This window comes from Rhipicephalus microplus, chromosome X, assembly GCF_043290135.1.
Source record: "Rhipicephalus microplus isolate Deutch F79 chromosome X, USDA_Rmic, whole genome shotgun sequence".
In the NCBI taxonomy this organism is placed as follows: domain Eukaryota; kingdom Metazoa; phylum Arthropoda; class Arachnida; order Ixodida; family Ixodidae; genus Rhipicephalus; species Rhipicephalus microplus.
The window spans coordinates 459,677,391-459,696,274 of record NC_134710.1 but is presented as its reverse complement, the minus strand read 5'-3'; the positions used below and the strand labels follow the sequence as shown (position 1 = coordinate 459,696,274).

General features: G+C 45.9%; 1 protein-coding gene across 1 annotated transcript in view; it reads left to right on the top strand.

Moving 5' to 3' along the window:
• Positions 1-15,731: 15,731 nt before the first annotated feature.
• Positions 15,732-18,884, top strand: part of Awh (LIM/homeobox protein arrowhead) — a 74,865-nt gene continuing 71,712 nt past the window's right edge. Inside the window, exon 1 of the mRNA XM_037414292.2 lies at positions 15,732-16,071. Coding sequence (XP_037270189.2) covers positions 15,875-16,071 — 197 coding nt within the window. The 5' untranslated portion in view covers positions 15,732-15,874. The remainder of the gene's footprint in view (positions 16,072-18,884) is intronic.

Here is an 18,884-nt window from a genome sequence, read left to right as displayed (position 1 = left end):
TATTATTATTATTATTATTATTATTATTATTATCAATATTATTAGCTTTACAGTTGTTTATATACCAGCTAAGAGTCCCCTTAAGAAGAAATGTTTAGAGCACCCCTTGCGTGCCCTCACCTCAGAGATTGAATGAAGGCTGGGCTCTGAGGGGCTTTGCCGGCACGCGATCGGCGTAAAATAGGTTCGTTAGAAGTAATGCAGAGACTGTTTTTCTGCGTGCATGATACTAGCAAGTAATGCAACGGCGGAAGGTGAGGTCCTCTCGGTTGTTCAACGCGCATCGCTAAACAGCTATGTTGGCCCAGTACAGGTAACATTTGATGAAAGTGGCTTCACTAAGGCTTAAAAAATTTTTTGCTAAAGTGCTCGTTTTTATGCCTTTTGCATTTCGGAAGACTCACAAAATATATGGCTGCTTACCGGTTTTCTTTTCAGGTAGAATAACAGTAAGTGTATAAGGTGTGTGAATAACGAACTCCTACGCGAAAAACTGTGGAACAAAGTAAGCTTGCCTTTCAGCAGTTTATATGTGCCGTGTGTCTACATATCGAAATTAAGCGTACACGTATCCATTACGAGAAGCTTCACTGTGTAAACATGTGCTGTAGGATGCGCCGGACGCTGCGGTCGATTGAAAGAGTTGCTTGGCTTTGGAGACACACAAGCGTCCGTTGAATGTAAAAACACGAATACGTAGAACGCAAATATTACAGTGCCACTGGGGTGTTCGTGCTAGGAGTACAATGTTGAAGTCCTCTTATTTACCTGTTTTTTTTTCTTTCCGATGTTATTTCACAAAGAAGGCGAGCGGCTAACATGGCCAAATATTTCTCATAAAATTCGCTAAGGAAGTTAGTCTTGAAACCCACGTTCTCGATCTTCTTTTGTGTATCGAGGCCGTGAGAGGCGGAAGATATGTGCCCTCCACAGCAAATTTTTGCGATGAAAGTGCGGCAAAAATTCAGTGACTGCTGTGACCAAAAAAACTATAGGCCCCCCCCCCCCCTCCCCCCAAAAAACAACAAAAAACAAAGCAGCCTGTAGAAAAGTGGCATGCGTTGAAAGCTATATCCGGGATAAACGTATCAAAGCTAAGTCCTCGATTATCTCACGACAAACCCAACAGCCGCAAGCAGTTGTGCCGCCCCTACCGCAGAGTGCATTCCAATATAGTACAAATTTGAGTTCGTGAGCTCTGTTTCTGGTTTGGCGGGAAACTACGTTTCATTGCTGTAGCTAACAAGTACGGCTGTTGGCCACACATTGCGTGCAAGTCAGCTATCAACAAAATCAGGAATATGGTTTACCACTGCCGGGTAACCACCCGGAGAATAGGTACAAGCGATGCCTGACCAGACAGCTGGTCTTAAAAGGGTTGGTGCCACCAAATATCGAGACTATAAACGCTTGCTAATAACTTTGTATGCAAATGCCCTCAAGGCGAAGTATTGGATTCAGCAAACGTTTAGAATATATTTTAGTTTGCTTCTAAAGTGGGCTTAAATTCTTATTCTCCGAATCGAGACTCATTGCTAGCACGACCAACACTGACCTTGCTGTGTCAGAAATGTATCGAAAGGTTTAGTGACGTCATACAATATTGTAGTAACTTGCAATGACCAGCAAGCGAATTCGCTGCACATAGAAGCCGAGAGTGCATCACCTTTAAACCTTGTTGCCGAAGTAGACAAGCTGGCTAGTATTTCGCAAAGTGTTTTGCATCGTCACGAGCACCTACGAATAAGACCTTAGAGTATTTATGTTTGTTTTCAGACTTTTTTTTCTTTATTATACTAGGTTGCCTTAGCCGGAAACCTGAGACCATGTAAGTGGAGCTACCTGGCGGCGTTAAGATCAACCAGTTAAGCACAGAAGTATTGTTGCAAAAATTAATATATTCCACCTTTATATGGCTGTAAGTTCAAAGCATTGGCATAGTTCCGATTGCGTTGCCTTTTTGAAGACTTTTTTTTCAACTCATCGAAAAAAATCACTAGAAACGCACCTCCAATTGTAGTTCAACGAAGCGTCACAAGATATCTGTGCGATCATCCGGTAATCCAGTAGACAGCAAGAATCTCTGCGCACGCCGGAATTCCGTATGTCATACTGTCTATTATATAACTTTAGCGAGTATTGAAGGCATCCCGACGGCTTTTGAGGCATCCCGACGGTTGCGATGTTTGACTGTGCGAGAGCAGACGATGCAGTACTGCGAGCATCACAGCTTTTTGGGCCCATGCACTCAAGCTTTCTACACAGTGATGTTACTGTCCCACTCAATGCCCGGAAACAAAAAGCGAGAGTCCTTCGATAAATAGGTGGATAGAAAAATAATTAGGGATGACTCACGACTATCGTAGCGTTTATCTTGCAGCAGTAAAAAACATTTACAACAAAGAATGCTTAAACCAGAAGTTTGATACCACCTTGCCTTCAAAGAGTATGCTTGCTTGGGAGATCGCGTTCGGATGGATTAATGGTGAAGAGCATAAGTGCGATGCGAAATTCCAAAGCTAATGCTTCCTATTTAACAGATAATTGTCTAGGCATCTAAAACTGCTACAGAATCCAACGCGTAACTGGATACTGCATGCGTTCTTATACTAAAAAGCATCTTCACAAAACGAATATCCTGGTCATTTTTGTCCTCTGAATATGCAACGCATAATACGGCCCACAACTTTTTCCGCACGCCAGAGGGAGCTTAAAATAGCCAAGAGAAAAAACGTAAAGCGAACAACACAGCATCCAAGGGCGCACGCATTCTATCGCGTTGTACGATGCGTATGCCACTGTGTTACGTGGAGATATTGCCCGTGCATGCTTGTTCTGCGGTGAGCGATTCGCTTAAATCACATCCTCATGTTTTCTTTTTCCAATCGTGCGTCAGCCGGTGCGTAGTAGAGGGTTAGCAGCGTCGGGACAGTGCCAAAAGCGGCGGCTATCGGTGTTCTGAGGCCGCACACGCATCGCCGGCCTCGTGACATGTGTCTCCGCGCGTTGGCCGCACGCGCGCTTTATGCCGCACCGCTGTAGCCGCGCTCAGCGGGTGGTCCCTCTTGTCGGTTGCGTGTAGTGGTGGCTGTGCATACTTTCCTCTCTCCCAAGGTGCGAGCGCACACTGCACGATGGTGGGTGGGGACGGCACCTTGTGCGCGTTTTGTTCTAGGCTCGATGTTTCGAGTCTCCCCGTCATCGTGTATCTCGCTTATAGAGCCCAATGCTGCAAATTGGTACGTGAGTGTTCGAAGAAAGAGAGGTTTCCTGCATGAGGGTTGTACATTACATTTCCTTCGTTTATTCATTTACACATTTAGTTATTTATTTTTAATGGGTCGTACTGAATAGGAAAGTTTTGCAGAGGCATACACAGATTACTCCCGATCAATTTAGTGAAGCATCCTACCACAGCAAAAACAAAAAAAAAAGGGGGGGGGGGGAGCACAAGAAACAACAATGCGTTGTAGTGTCAACGAAAAACGATCTGCGCACTCGAATAACTTGTTTTTAGGCGAACTGGTGCTTCAGTTTGCCGAAAATGTTTTAACTGGCTCAAAGCTATCAAAACATGACAGATGGAGCAGAAAGAGAGAGGCAAGCACCAAACTACGAACTGTTTATCACCAGCGCAAGCTTGAACACATGTAAACTTCCACACATGAGCAGTGGCGTGGAAGAGTTAAAACAGACATGTCATCACGTGAGTAGTTCATTAAATAGGGACAACTCAGATTGAAACGCTATAATGCAACATTTAAGCAAAAAACCTTCCGTACCGGGAGTGTGAAGATCATGTGCAACACGCCTTTGTCTGAAGCGTCTTTTCAACAGAGATCTGAAGTTTGGAGTTAAGCTGCTAGCGCTGAACCGAGGAGCTGCAGGCAAAGCTTCGTTGAAACAATGTGAGTGGTGTTTGCTGGACGGGGCTGACTGTCTTTAGAGATGTGCTCCAAGAACAGAAACTGAACACCACGTGCGCACATTTAATTGTGTAGTGTCTTTTTATCAGAAATAATTACTTTGCACCTAATTGGGGTTTCTTATTCAGCCTACATCTGTTTTTAATGAAAAATCCTTACAGGTTGATAATAAAAGTGTCAAGAGTGTAAAAGTGAGCCTGGCGAAAGTGAAGAAGAATGAAAGCAAACTTTGTGACGGAGTAAGCGCTGAAAGTTTGTCCAAGCACATTTCCAAGTCCAAAGCGGATGGTATAATAGCTTTTTAACGCTTCTAAGACGCACAAAATGGATATTCTCTTCAGAACGATAAATAGTGAGCGGGACGAATGGCAACATGGTGTCAATAATTGGTTTTTTGGTAATGTCACTCAAGTGCCTTGTTTTCGAGCAACACTTTTCTGATGAGAAATTCTGCTGAAGTTGTCGAGTTCTTTCCCCGCAATGATAACACGGGTTATCTTTTGTCCTACCGATGTGTATGATATTTTTTCATTCAGCTAACGCCCTCAGCTCTTTGCTGCTGATAACTCGTGCACTGAAGAAAGCGGTGAGACTGATTTTGTGGCGTGTGCTGAAATGTCGGGAACCACTTTCATTACTATATGGAAGCGTACCTCAAAAGTAATTTAGTTTCTTGGGAAGCATTTAGCTGCATTTATTAGCATTTATTGCCAACACAAAGACATTTGCGTCATGTTCAGTGTAACACCAATTTTATGTATTATCTCTTTATCAGCTATTGACCTAGGACTACAACGTGTTGCCAACTCATTGCATTGTTTTATACAAGACGTGCCCTGTGCCCTACCATGAAATGGTGGAAATAAATCTAGATATTTTAAGACAAGTGCCAAAGAACTAATTTTCTTTCATCAGCTTCCTACTGACAATGTTTTGCAGTTTTTAGACATTAACCTTGCCGTGAAAGCCAATCAAGTCTGTTGCGCTTACATGCCTCGCAGTAAAGAACTTTTATGATTGATATGTGGAGTTTAATGTCCCAAAACCACCATATGATTATGAAAGACGCCGTAGTGAAGAGTTTCGGAAAATTTGACCACCTGGGGTTTTAACGTGCACCCAATTCTGAGCACACGGGCCGACAGTATTTTCGCCTCCATCGGAAACTGTGCAGCCACCGTAGCCAGGATTTGATCCCGCGACCTGCGGGTCAGAAGCCGAGTACCTTAGCCACTAGACCACCGCGGCGGGGCTAAAGAAAGAGCTTTTGCCATATGATTCCGCGCATTTCAAGATTGTAAAACGTAATATTGCTCTGCATTGCCTTCAGTCCGCACTGCGCAGATTGTGTCCGCACGTTATTCAGACTAGCCTTTGTAATCAGATCAGCAGACTCGAAAAGGCTGGCTTCCCTCGGGCGGTCCTGCCTGCCGTTGCCGAATCTTTGCTACGGAAGCTGAACATCAGTAATCGGGAAGAGCACTCGAGAGAACTGGAGCGCGCTAAACCACAGGTGGTGCAGCGTTTGCACAAGTTGAGCCATAACCTCAAGAAGGTGGCCACTTGGCTTACAAATACTGTTGTGTTTTCGGCTCCGAAAAAACTGGCGCCCTCTTGCCGACAAATCTCTCGTGCTAAGCAGCGAGGGTGCCAAATAAGTCACGGGAAACCTTCCAGGCGTTGTGCCGAAGCTGTTGTATATGAAACTTCCCTAAACTGCGGCAAGTCCACATTGGACAGACGTGCTGGTGTATGAACGACCGCCTCAAGGAGCGAGCTGATAGTATTGGTAAGAGTGATGACGCGCATCTTACCGCGCATGCCAAGTCATTCTCGTGTGGGCCACGTTGTGCGCAGGCTCAGATTACCGGCAAAAAGAGAGATCAAATAGCAATTGATTGATATGTTGGGTTTAACGTCCCGAAACCACCGTATGATTATGAGAGATGCCGTAGTGGAGGGCTCCGGAAATTTCGACCACCTGGGGTTCTTTAACGTGCACCCAAATTTGAGCACACGGGCCTACAACAAGATCAAATAGCAAGTACACTACTAAAGGCGTATCATATTAGATGTAATGGGTCCACTTGTGTCAGTGACACATCCATTGTACTCTATCAGTCTAAGTTGTCCTTGAATAAACTGCACACGGGATATGTCTGTGGTAACTCTTCCACGACACTGTGCATCTGTATGTTTTTTTTTCTGCCTGCGTCGGCAATCAGCCACGGAAAGTTAGAGTGGCACCGCATGCTGGGAGGCCTGAGTGACGTCAGAGCAAGGACTCTTCGACGCCCACATCTACACGCCTACATACATGCGCTCGCCAATGCACTGTCCCATTGCTTGCATGCATTCGCTTTTGCTTATCTCAAGCTGGGGAAAAATAACAGAAATAGCATCGATAATGTTCCTCGTAAAGCAATAAAAAATCGCTTTTGCTTTTGTCCACGATGACCACGCTTGGTCGTACGAAAATTAAAATCAGGTTTGGGTCACACTGGTAATGAATGATTTCAATTTCGCCCTTGGCAGCCGACGCGAGTAGAATGGAAGAACATGTTTGCGCTTGGATAGAGCAAATTTATTGCCGCATAACCACGTGATTTGAACCCGCAAGACACTGCGTTTGCATCATTAGGTTAAGTTGTTCAGGGGTGATTTTATTTTGCGCGCACTGAGATTATAAGTATCGGCGTATCTACGGACAGTGTTTTTCCGGTGTGCCAAGCGTTGCACAAGCGCACTCCATACCTATAGTCTCGCAAAATATTTTGGAGGCGCTCACCCTATATAATTTTTACCGCCGCAGCTATTAGGTTTGTTGTTCTCGCATATACCTGCTTAATCACCATGTTCATTAGTGTCGTGTTTTTCTCGCAATAGTTTCTTTGCTTCATTTCACTGAATTACTGAGTATAAGCGCGGGAAACCTTATTGCTCTCAGTTTGTGTCATCGTGAAGCATCGCAGCCGACGTATGCCCAATTTAAATAGCTATTTTGTCAGTTAATTGGTTTTATGTTTAGTTTATCTCCCTTGAGCATCAATCAACCTTTTGGTAGACATGACGTGTGAGACCAGTCGTTGCCTCAGTGAAGCGAAGAATGTTTATTATTACGCGGGCCACGTCCCTGGCTGAGAGCGTCAACGAAAAATTTGGTTTCGACCATGGCGTTTGTCTAGCAAACGTTGATATCTGAGGCGCTCGCACCTGAAGTTAACAATACCCTTTGTGACGCCACAGTAGATTGGACGAGCATTTCACGAAAATTGGGGTTACAACTAAATAATCCCCGCTGACTATTGAGAAGAAATCTGTGCATAGGGTACGAGTAAACGGAGAACACATCATTTCCAAGATTGTTGTGTCCGGCCGCAATATCTTGTGTAACTTTCCGAATACGTTAAATGTTTATGACAGGCAGATTCATATGAAGTATCCCGTTGGAGAAAGCACCATTTGGTAGAATCACCTACAGTTTTTTGTTTTTTTTTTGCAGCGGCAGTCGTGACATTCATGCTAAACAACACCGCAGTTAATGCATAGAAAACGGCCAAGCCTAATTTGTAGTACTACGGCCCACATGTATTAACCCCGCATGCAGTTTAAGATTAGTTGTGTTGAAGTTAAAAACACTTAGCATATTATCATAGCACCAATTCGTTGGAGTATTCAGTCAAAGCAACAAGCTTCTTGCAGTCCTGCGCCCCAGTTTTCACTGTTAGTCTTTTATTTGGATGGGAGTCGACCTATATACCAAGCTACATTATCCAAACATTCTACAGCCTAAATAAATTTCTCTTGTTATGGAACCTTCCATCTACAAACTTGAAAGATTCACATCGCGAAATCTTAGAGTAATCACCACCGTATCACTGAAAAGCGTGCACACAACGAGCGCAGAAAAAAGCGAAAGGCGGCGGTGGGGCAGGCGAGTTCTTGCCGTTCTGCTTGGCAATCAAGTGTTCTACCACAGAGCCACGCCAGGCCTCAGATATAACCTTAATATATGCCCTAACGTTCGTGTAGCGTCCATTGTGGTTGAAGTACTGGTTATCCAACTTTATAAACGTTACATATGTACTCTTATAACACAGGCGTCACGCCGGAATAAAGTGTTAGGCGCCATCTGTTGAAGTTATTTTGTGTAGCAGGATTGACCACTACCACTCTGGCGCGGACCAGCGCAAGCTCGAGCGCTTCATATAAGCTTGCCGTTGTAATAACACTTGTTGTTGGACTAGTAAGTGCATTGCATCAGGAAGAAATACATCCAGCCAAAAATAACAAACACAGGAAACGAAGAAGAGAAACGAAAGTGGCTCGAATGTCCAGCCATTTTCCTGCCTCCTTCTTTGTTTCCGGTGTTTGTTATTTTTTGGCTGGGTGTATTTCTTTCTGATCATCTAGTGTGCATAATATTTATGTGCAACTCCAAACGAATGGTGATAGAAAATATTTGCGGCTGTTTAACCTATCTGGGCACTTGTACATATATGTAACGGGAGAAGGTAGCGATCGTTGGTGGAAGCTGAGGAAGAAGTGAGAATAGAATAAACATGACGTATGAGCCAGATGACGTCTCCCAGTCGTCATAGCGTCACGCAAGTCGGGGGGATGAAGACCTGCCAGTCCCTTCATCAGTCGTTCATCATCGACGCAGTTCTCCACAAGACGCTCTGACCATACATCTACCGAATCATCTAGCAGTACACAGCAGCCAGAACCATGCCAGAACCCTCGGACGACCTTGAAATCCCCAAGAAAACCGGATCAGCGGAAGACAGACCCGTACAGGACTGCTTTATTATATTTGATCTCCACGACACCGCTGCATCCTGGTCTGAACGAGAGATGGTCACTTACTTCAGCGACTACGTCACCAGTGAGGCATTTAAATTTTACCTCACCCACATCTTCGAGAACGACGAATCGCGGCAAAAAAATGAAGAACAGATGATTGCGCGTTTTAACGACTATGACAAAGACTTTCTCATTACCAATCATCTGGAGACAAGCCCACTCAGCCGCCACAGTTCGCGCTCTTTCCTTAAGAGACGTAGCTTTACAACAGGCTTCTGTTGTTTTCACAACAGGCTTCTGTTAATTTCAAAGTTGTTGCTCCAACATACGACACGAGATGTTACTCACCCTACAGATGCCCTGCATGCTTCACCTCGCATACATGGTCGACCACCTAGTTTTCTATCACGTAGCTCTTCAAAGGCTCCTAACGCTCACCATTCGTGCCATAAGGACGCCTTGTTCACGGTAGACGAGCTGACGCATGAGGCAAATACCGAACAATGCCTTGACGACTCGAAGAGTCAAAGTCTGTTTTCACGCATTGGAGCAGCCCCATTTAGCACACTTGGCCCACCTCCTGGTTTTTCATCGCTTGGCTCTTTTGTCAACCACAACGCCCAGCTCATGTCTCACACGCTCACTATTGTCAGGAGAGAGATGCGAAACTTGGAACATACTCAGCCAAGCCCTAGACCTACAGTTCAGATTCATGTGCCAGAACAGCTTACATTGTTCGTTGCAGAGAAAGACAGCCATTCCCAACTGAAATCTGACCAAACCACGCCTGTAGCGGTGTCACTGTCGAGTGTGGAGCGATCTGAAAATCCAAACGCAGGAGGCTCGGATGTATCAACTCTCAAGCACTGCCCTGTGCCGGAAGCGTCCATTAAGAATGGCGTTGCAAAACTCTCCGTAGATCTTTCTGTCGATTCCGGCGCACTACCTTCATTGCCTGACACGAATCGTGACACCCTAGCGAGTACCAACTATTTGCTGGTCACATCAACTTGCAAAAAAAGCGGGCTCATGTTTCTAGAGGAAGTCCACCTCGTCAGATGCTTCAACATCAGCGAGGCCAACAAAAGCAACAAGGAGAACCCTAACAGCTAAAACGGCCACACCAACAACGACAACGGAGAACTAAAGCTACATCGCAAGCATGCTTGCAGCTTAAAGAGTGACGTGATCAACGAACACTAAAGAAAATACTGATTCCGCATCTGAGTGCTCTTCGCAGAAAGAAAAGCCAAGGACCTTTTCTGCACCAGCGTTCAAGATTGCGCTTTCAGTCGGAACATCTGTGCCATCGCCATAGAAAACTCCCTAAAAGCCACAAAACAACCACTTGTACTCTGCAGCAACACAAGCAGTGCCAAATCAGCCACCATCAACGGGCACGCAAACGGCATGCACGGCGTTTGTACTCTTATGGCAAAAAATACGACGCCTACAAAACTGTCGAAGGCTGCAAGGCATTCCAACCTCGTTCATTCTTCGCAAGAATGCTGGCTGCAATTCCATCTGTTTCCACTCTCAAAGCATGCTTATCTTGTCCAGAGCGTAACAGCCAGCCTCGCCCACCAGAGCTGTACTTGATAACCCCGGATTCCTGCCCTCTCCTGTGAAGTCTGTGCGACCTTACGTAACTTCTATTTGATGGGGAACTACAGCCCATTTGGACATTTTTTTGTGTGTGTTCTAAGACTGCTTGTTCATCATGCATAACAATATACAACGCTCGCGATTTTCGGGGGAGAGGGAATCCCATAGCGTAAGAAGGTATAGCGATGGTTAGTAGAAGCTGAGGTAGAAGAATTGAGAATAGAATAAACATGGCGTAGGAGCCAGGCTACGTCTCCCAGTCATCATAGAGTCACATATATTTAGCGGCGCTTTATAACGTTTGGCTCAATAAAAAAAAACACATTCACTTTTCATCAGCATGCTTCCCATAACAACGATTTCCAAGGTACGTGGGATCTGCTGAATTTTCCTTTTCAGTCAATGTACTGACTCCCCACCCAACGAGCGATTTTAGCTTGCCTAAAGTGTGCTGGTTGGCTAGTGGGTTGTTCATTATACCGTTTGGCAGCGCGCACCTGGTAAAAGGACGAAGGCCAAACTGAAGGACAACTCAAGCGCTTGTATTGACTTTCTGTTTCTTGTTTGTCCTTTCTCATGTTGTGCGCTGCCAGACGCTATACTTTAACCACATAGTTTTATAGGGGCAAGCCATGTCCGTGGAAAGTAGTCACGCAGAGCCACCTCATTGAAAGGGCGTCACGATGGGTCAAGTGGACTTGCAGTGCCCCGGTAGTAGAGCTAGGTAGGAACGGAAAATGGCTGTCATCCCCGAGAGGGGTGGGAGAAGGGTTCGCTCAGAGTGGGAGAGAGCGTGCATTCAACGACGCCTCGCTAAACTCATTAGGCGAGGCTAGCATGCCATTCAGGGCAGCGTTCGAGGATAGCCGTAATAGAAATACGCGCTTTGAACGAGCGGCCAGCTGCAATGGGCCATGATTGCTCTAGAACGCCATCGTAGCGTTTCAGGGCTCGCTTGAAGGAGCATATTGTTGTTCAAATGGCTCAGTGGCATCCGAATAGCTTTACCTGAAGAACAAAGAAATGCTTTCCGTACGCTGCCAGCAAACTCTTATGCCTCAAGAAAGAGCTGTGTAGAGTAAAAGCAGATGTAATAGTATAATATATATATACTTCCCCCACTTAACATAGTGTAACAAATAAAGAAGATTGACACAACACAGCCGTGTACAGAGAAGACTTGCAAATTAGAGAAACTCAGCAACCCGAGAAAAGGGGGCGTCAGCTTCGCTCTTTCGGCGGCTTTCGAAATAGAAAGATTTTTTATTTACCTTACTTTTGTTGTTTCATGACGACGGAAATTATTACTGGTGGCGCGTTTTTGGCGTCGTTGTCGGCACCACCGTGATTATGCGTATAAAGCACAAACTGATAAGATTGCGTCCTTAGTTGTACATTCTATGAATACGTGAAGGCGTGCGAACACAGCCACACATTACAGCTTTGTACGTAAGTGCATTGCTTGATTGCTATGTGAGGTTCAACGTCCTAAAATCACAATATGACAATGAGAGACGCCGTAGGAAAAGGCTACAGAAGTTTCGGCCACCTGGGGTTCTTTAACGTGCAAACAAGCCCGAGCACACGGTTATATAGCATTTTCGCCTCCATCGAAAATGCAGCCGCCGCAGCCGAGATTTGATCCCTTATACGTTTGTGTGCAGTTTTCACCGCTTGGTTTGCGACGAAGTGATAGACAGCACCAGGGTATCTTGGATAGTTGCAGTGGCGTAAAGTTCATACACCAGTGTTTTGTCGGCTTACGCAGGTTTCAATGATAAAAAAACTGCTTACCTTACTTTGCAGATAGCATTCGAGTTAGTTGCTGTCGCAATAAATGATTCACCGTTGCAGAAAAACTGTGACGCTTTGGAGTAATTACGGTGCCTTAGCCTGCCTGAGATGAACACACCTGTGAGCTTCAACATTGTTATTTCTGCCTGCTTTGCTAATGTTGCGCTACCTCCATAAAATGTGTCCAGCCTTGTGCACTGACATGTATTCCTCTAATAGCCGACGCTGCAGAAGTAAAGAACATTGCACGCCTCACTTGGTGCTGAAAGTAAGTGGTAAAGAAACTTCCGGCGACATAGTTTTAGTAGTTGTTGGAGTTTTACGTCCCTAAGCCATGATGGGATTGTGAGAGGCGCCGTAGTGGACGAATCCGGAAGTTTTTATCCCCTGGGGTTATTCAATGGGCGGACCACAGCTATAATATTTTTAACTACGGCTCGTTAATGCGGCGGCTGCATTTCCGATGGAGGCGGAAATGTTGTAGGCCCGTTTGCTCAGATTTGGGTGCACGTTAAAGAACCCCAGGTGGTCTAAATTTCCGGAGCCCTCCACTACGGCGTCTCTCATAATCATATAGTGGTTTTGGGACGTTAAAGCCCACATATCAATCAATCAATCATCAACGTTAAGAACTCGCTTGGTGAATGGTCGCTTAGCCGTTGGTCGGTGCGAAGCCGGTCACTGAAAAAGCTCGCGGTATCGCCAGTGCTACCATGACATAACCACAGCGCCTGCGTCGTCTGTTTTGGGAGCACCGATCAGAGCTGGAAACAAAATTTTAGCATGCCACCTACGTGGCTAGCATGATTAAGGTGGCTGACCTTTTCACATTTGTAATGTGACTACACATGAAAGCGCTCTCGAAGGTGTCTTATTAGGTAGACCAGTACATGGTACCGCAGCGGAAAACGCACGCGATGGAACTAGATATCGGCCTTCACACATGTCCGCCAAGCAAGAAGATCTGAGACGAGTGGACTGCGAAACTCTGAACTAGGAAAGTGTCCTTCCTGACCCTTCTTCTGAAGCAGCCAAGAGCATGGCTAGCGTTGGCAGTGATGCACTCACCGGGATGATGTGCGTACGGATACAGACACCTAAACATGTGTAAAACGATACAGACTCCGGAGACCCGTTATAAAATGCAACGAGGCCTAATCAGTCACGAATATGGCTTATACAAGAATGATGCCGATGGCATGAGCGGACACAATAAAAAAAAAAAACTGAACCCCAGGTGGTTGAAATTTCCGGACCCCTCCACTACGGCGTCTCTCATAATCATATGGTGGTTTTGGGACGTTATACCCCACATATCAATCAATCAATCAATCAATTAATCACAATAAAACATGGCGACAGAAGCGCTTTCAGAAACGACACTTGTCACCGACCCCCGCTTGTCTGCTTGTACTTTTAACCATGGACACTGTGCTCCCGTATTAGTACAAGATATTCTGGCAAGGAAAAGGCACGCACGTGCGTGTGCATGGCTTCAGGCGGAAACCATTAACGACATCGGCTCTTGCCTGTACAGATGACTTTGCACTGTTAATCACACAATCATCAGTGAATTAGCAAGCATTTGATAATAACAAAATGCATAATCGAAAAATGCGCGTAGTAATAGACAAATCTAGGGGATCACACGAGAACAGAAGAAAAACGTCCATACTATGAGCAGGAAGGAATTGAGTGCTGTTAGAAAGAAAAACATGAATTCTATGACGCTCATTAGAGTGTAAATTTACTTGGTCATGTCCAAAATGTTGCAAATAGTTTTATAAACAAGTTTTTTAAAGACATAAAAACAGGGCGTTTTGTTAGAAATCCAATCAAGTGACAGTACTGAGCGCAAATAAAACGATGCGTGCTTCTCTCCGTCAATGATATTTTCCCTTGTGAACCGGGAATAAAATCCATGTTGCTCATCACGTGATATCAACATTCATTAGCCGTGACCAAGAGTCTACCAAAGACTGCTAGTTTTTTTAAAAAAAGTAAGACTTCTTACTTCTAAGTAAGATGGACTATTCGCTACTCCAACTCGCCACCTGGCGGCCACGCCTGGAAACGGTGCTCACAAAGTCAACCTTGAAATGAGAAATGATACCACGTTGCGTGCGCACAGAAGTGGCTGCACAGCTCCTTTATTTTCGCCATGACGCACGCGCGAGCCCAAAAAAGAGGGAAGCCATGTCCAAAGACCATTGCAATGTGCCGCAGTGTGTGCCATCACGGTGGAAAGATGACAACGTATCGTTCTATCACTTCCCGAAGGACGCAGGCGATGCGCGACGGAGAACGGCGCGAATAAAAAAAATTACGAATAGGAAAGAAGGTGACGGCAACTCCGGTGTTTTGTACTAATTATGTCGATCTTGACTACCTAAATCCCCTCAGTGAGTACTCCATTATTTAGCGTGTGTGCACTGTTATCAATATTCGGGGTTCTCTAAGCTGGGAGTATATGGTTACTTTATATAAGCAAGCCGCTTAGTAAATTTGTTGCGGTACGTTTGTGACTTATTTTTCGTGTATGCTTGTGTTCTGTGAAAGTCGTAGTGCTACCCATTCTCAAGTTAAGGTGCCGTAATTCTTCCCCCCGAACATTTTTGATTTCGCATGTGTGCATATACACGCACACAAACGCTCGCGCAAACGTGCACGGCGCGTGCGCAGTTTGCATGAATTTATCTGCTTTGAATATGAAATACTGCCAAAATGAACAAGCAAGTGCTCTAAAACACATGAACTTATTCCTTAAAAACCTAATAACAAAGAACGCGAAGAAAAAGAAAGCAGCACTCCTATTACAATCGAAACTACGCTTTGTTTTATCTCAAGATACTCTGGCCCAGGCATAGCGTTTTTTTCTCTATTCAAGGGAACGGCATGCACCATCAGCTTTTGATGGGACAACAGAACTCAATATTAAACATGCAATCGACAGCACGAGTCGCAGCGTACTTACCTGGAAAACTGTTAAGGCGTTGCCTGCAGCAGTGTAGCAATGCGGCGCAAAAGTGCTAACACCTTTCGGGGGTGCCCGCAGTTGCTTTCTTCAACCTCGGGCTTGCTAGACAGGTTCTTTAACTTGAAGTAAGTATATTTTGGTTCGCCGAAAAGGTTAGATGTTTGTATACACAGCACAGCTATTTCCGCGGCTTCACCAGTGATATACTTTATGCCGATGACAATGAGGCAGTCAGCGGGAGCACCCTTTCACATTCTATGAAGCAACACGATTTGTCGCCACAATCAATAAACTTTAGCACAGCGCCAAGCGAAGGTGCCGCATTGACACTGTTAAACGTAGACATCTTTGTTTTTTTTATCAGTGTTTTCACCTCACGGAGCGTTTTATAAAGTTGCAAGTAGAGCACTGGTTACCGAGAACCTATCCCATGTTTGTGAACAACGGTAGGCGCCGTCGAAATAGTGAGGTGCTGGTAGCGACGTCGGGGTGCGCAGGCTCCGCTCAGCCCATGGCTCACTACCGCCTTCTATGTTCAAGTGACAGCTGGCACAGTAGCTTCAAAGCTGCCTCCTAGCACAGCGCTTCGAGTCAGGGAGGACCCTCCTGCGCCGTGATATCACTACCAGCGCATCAGTATGTCGACGGCGCCCACACCTACTTACAAGCAAGGATTGGGTCTATACTACACCAAACTATTGCTAAAGATTAAACTTCTTCGGGAAGCATGTATGCATACTGCCTGTGAGCGTATGAAAAATACCTGATGTTTTTTTCGCAGAGCGAGGCGGAGCTGTGCAGTGCGTGCGGGGAGCTGATCGCCGACCGGTTCTTGCTGCGTGTGAGCGACAGCTCGTGGCACGCACGCTGCTTGCGGTGCTGTGTGTGCGGGGCACCCTTGGACCGGCAGCCGTCGTGCTTCGTGCGACACGGAAGCGTCTACTGCCGACACGACTACGTCCGGTAAGCTGCATACGCCTGCGTTGACACGTCTGTTTTAGTCGACGTAGGCGGCCTGAGTTAGCCGCGGAAGCCCCGTTTCGTGGAAGACTCACGCTCAAAGTTGCTAATAGCAAAGATGGGCGCAGAACAACAGTTTCTGTCTGGAAATATGTGTGGACGCTGATTACCGTGATCGCTCTATATAATTCGAGCATGTGACAATTATTAACTTGTCATATCCGGTTGCGTGTTTATTATGTGAATTGAGGTACTTATTCTTGTAACTATGACGTTGAAAGAAACAACCAATACGCAAGCTATTGCATAAGAGTTCACTCATGGCATAGCAGGTACCATGCGCATGTGCCTGTGATACTTACCCCGAGAGTTCAAAAAAGGCTCTGAAAAGGCGTGTGTCGCATTGTTTCTTTCTGCTTCGTCATCACCTTGATGGGATGTTTTAAAGATGGTATCCTAACTACGGCCGAGCAGTGAACACGCCCGTAGTTGCACTGCATCGCAGAATGGGTGACTGCGTTATGGGCGTTTCTCTCACGCTTCAAGCGCCTTCTCTCTCCTTTCGTACTGGCGAACGCGCTGACATTTACGCAGGGAGGAGAAATGACAAGGGCACAAGAAGTTGCGTCATTTCGTGAGCGGGCGCATCACCTTCCAGCACTTATGTTTTCTTTTTTTTCGAATGCTCGGCTTACCCTAATCGTGAACTCACTGTGGCGGGATCCCGTGGCAGGCGCGGTAACTATGCAGCTCACGATGCTCGATTCAGGCAACGCTCGTGAACTTTGAGTACATGGTGTCTCAATTTAGGTCTATGGAACCGATATTAAGGAGAAGAAGGTGCTGTTTCTAGCTGACCGAGAATTAATTTTAAATTTCAGGAAGCATGCTCACAATGTTTGGTTCGCGCGTTCTTGGCAGCATCGCCTAAGATCAGCAGCGCTTTCTGACCATGCTCAAATAGTTTTACAGGGCCCCTTTAAGACAGCCTGGCGGAAGCAACGCGTTTAAGTGCCCTTGGCACTGTGTAGACAATACCACTGGCGGACTGACCAACCCCGGAGAAATAGGTCGCTGTTTTATGGGGCAAGGCAGCACGGCTTGTTGGCGTATCTTGTCGCCGTCCTGCTACATCATAAACGGTTATGTGCCACGATAACTCGATAAATGCCACTGCTTGCCGCCGGTCTATGCTATGCATGTCGTTTGCTGACAGTTCGTCGTTATTGCATAAAACAATATGGTGCGCATAGCAGTGGTGTCAGCATTGTCTAAGAATTTTGCCAAGACCGTGGAACTTTTATCTGGAATCAGAGACACAAACTTACATCTTCTTTACGGTAAAGTCATATTTAAAACACAACTTATTTAAACATATCTGTAAAGTAATGGTACCAGCTTCGTTATGCGACATATTTTATAGAATTGTCGACTTTTGGTCCTAGAAGTTTGTTAAACCTGGCTCATGTGCCAACACAACAAATATTTTCATTCTTAACATCTATTTGTCATTCGGCGCCCACCTTCGGTATTTTTTATTGAAATTTTCCTCGCCCAAAACAGTCTTTTCTTAATGCGATCGAGTGCCACAGCTCTACAAGTCCACTTGTTCATCTTTTGCTCTATGAAAGCTTACGCACAAAGTGGCCGACTATGAGCTGTCTAACTCACAGAATTCTATAGGGCGCGCTATTTAATTGCATCCACACCTTTCTTGCGGAGACAAACCTTGAATTCTAGCGTTGTCCTAAACCATCTTTGAGCTACCAGTCCTGAAAAGCTGATGCCCATCGTCACGATCGACGACATGGGTGGGGGTAGTGCTGGATTTTTGTTTGTTACCGAGCTTGGAACACCAGTGAAACGAGATTTAGTGCTTAAATCGGAGCTACAGTTTTTCTCGGTATCAAAGTTACACATATATAATGCTGTTAATTCTATTGTTCGTTATGCAGTTTGATTTTTGAGCGTCGTTCATCAGTGTCCTTGTTACCAGGAGTGAGCTATCCACTTAGAGGCTATGGTTCACTGAGCGTGACTCCAGTGTAACCCGCCTGTCGAGCATTTTAAGGGGGCTCAGCTTGTAGTCTGTGTCCGTCTGAGCGCTCGTGTGCCGCGATGCGCTCGTTCCTGGCCCGAACCCGCGACACCGGAAGCGCCGGCACCATCCCCGGGGGGAAACTCGATGAAGGCCGCTCGGCGAAGTAGCGCTGGTAGCGCTCGCTGCGTGGCCGGGGTGCAAAGCCACAAGGGACCGCCGAGCCTGATTTGATTGCCAGCCACGTGCGTAGCCAGGAATCCGGGTTGAGCGGCTGAAGTCCAGTTAGGCGCAGTGGAGACGATTCGGCTGCATGCTAGTGCTGTGCTTGTCGCAGCAGCAGGAATTGATTGCAGGTATCATGAAAAAATGCACTCACGCCTGAGTATCATGGTACATGAGAGCGAGCGATAAAGAAAGAAAGAAGCGGTTTGAACTTACGCAGCTTATTAGTCGTTAAATATATAGACTCAGATGCCTATGTAGAAGAGGCTTCATACTTTATGGGATGTCGCCTTGTGAGTTATGACTATTAGGCTGTATGTAAAGTACTTGGTGATTGAAACGCGATACTCGACCGCGTGGCTGCTGGTGGTCAGAGTAAGGACGAGGGCGTTCATGACACGTGCTGGCTGCATTCGGTGTGAAGTCGCTCACCACGTGCTTCTCGGTGGCGCCGCCGTAGCGCTGTAATCCTTCTTCACGTACGCCCGCCAGCGTGGCAGTCTCGTCGAGCAGGACGGCATGTGAACGCGGCGTTCTGAAAACATAAAATGTA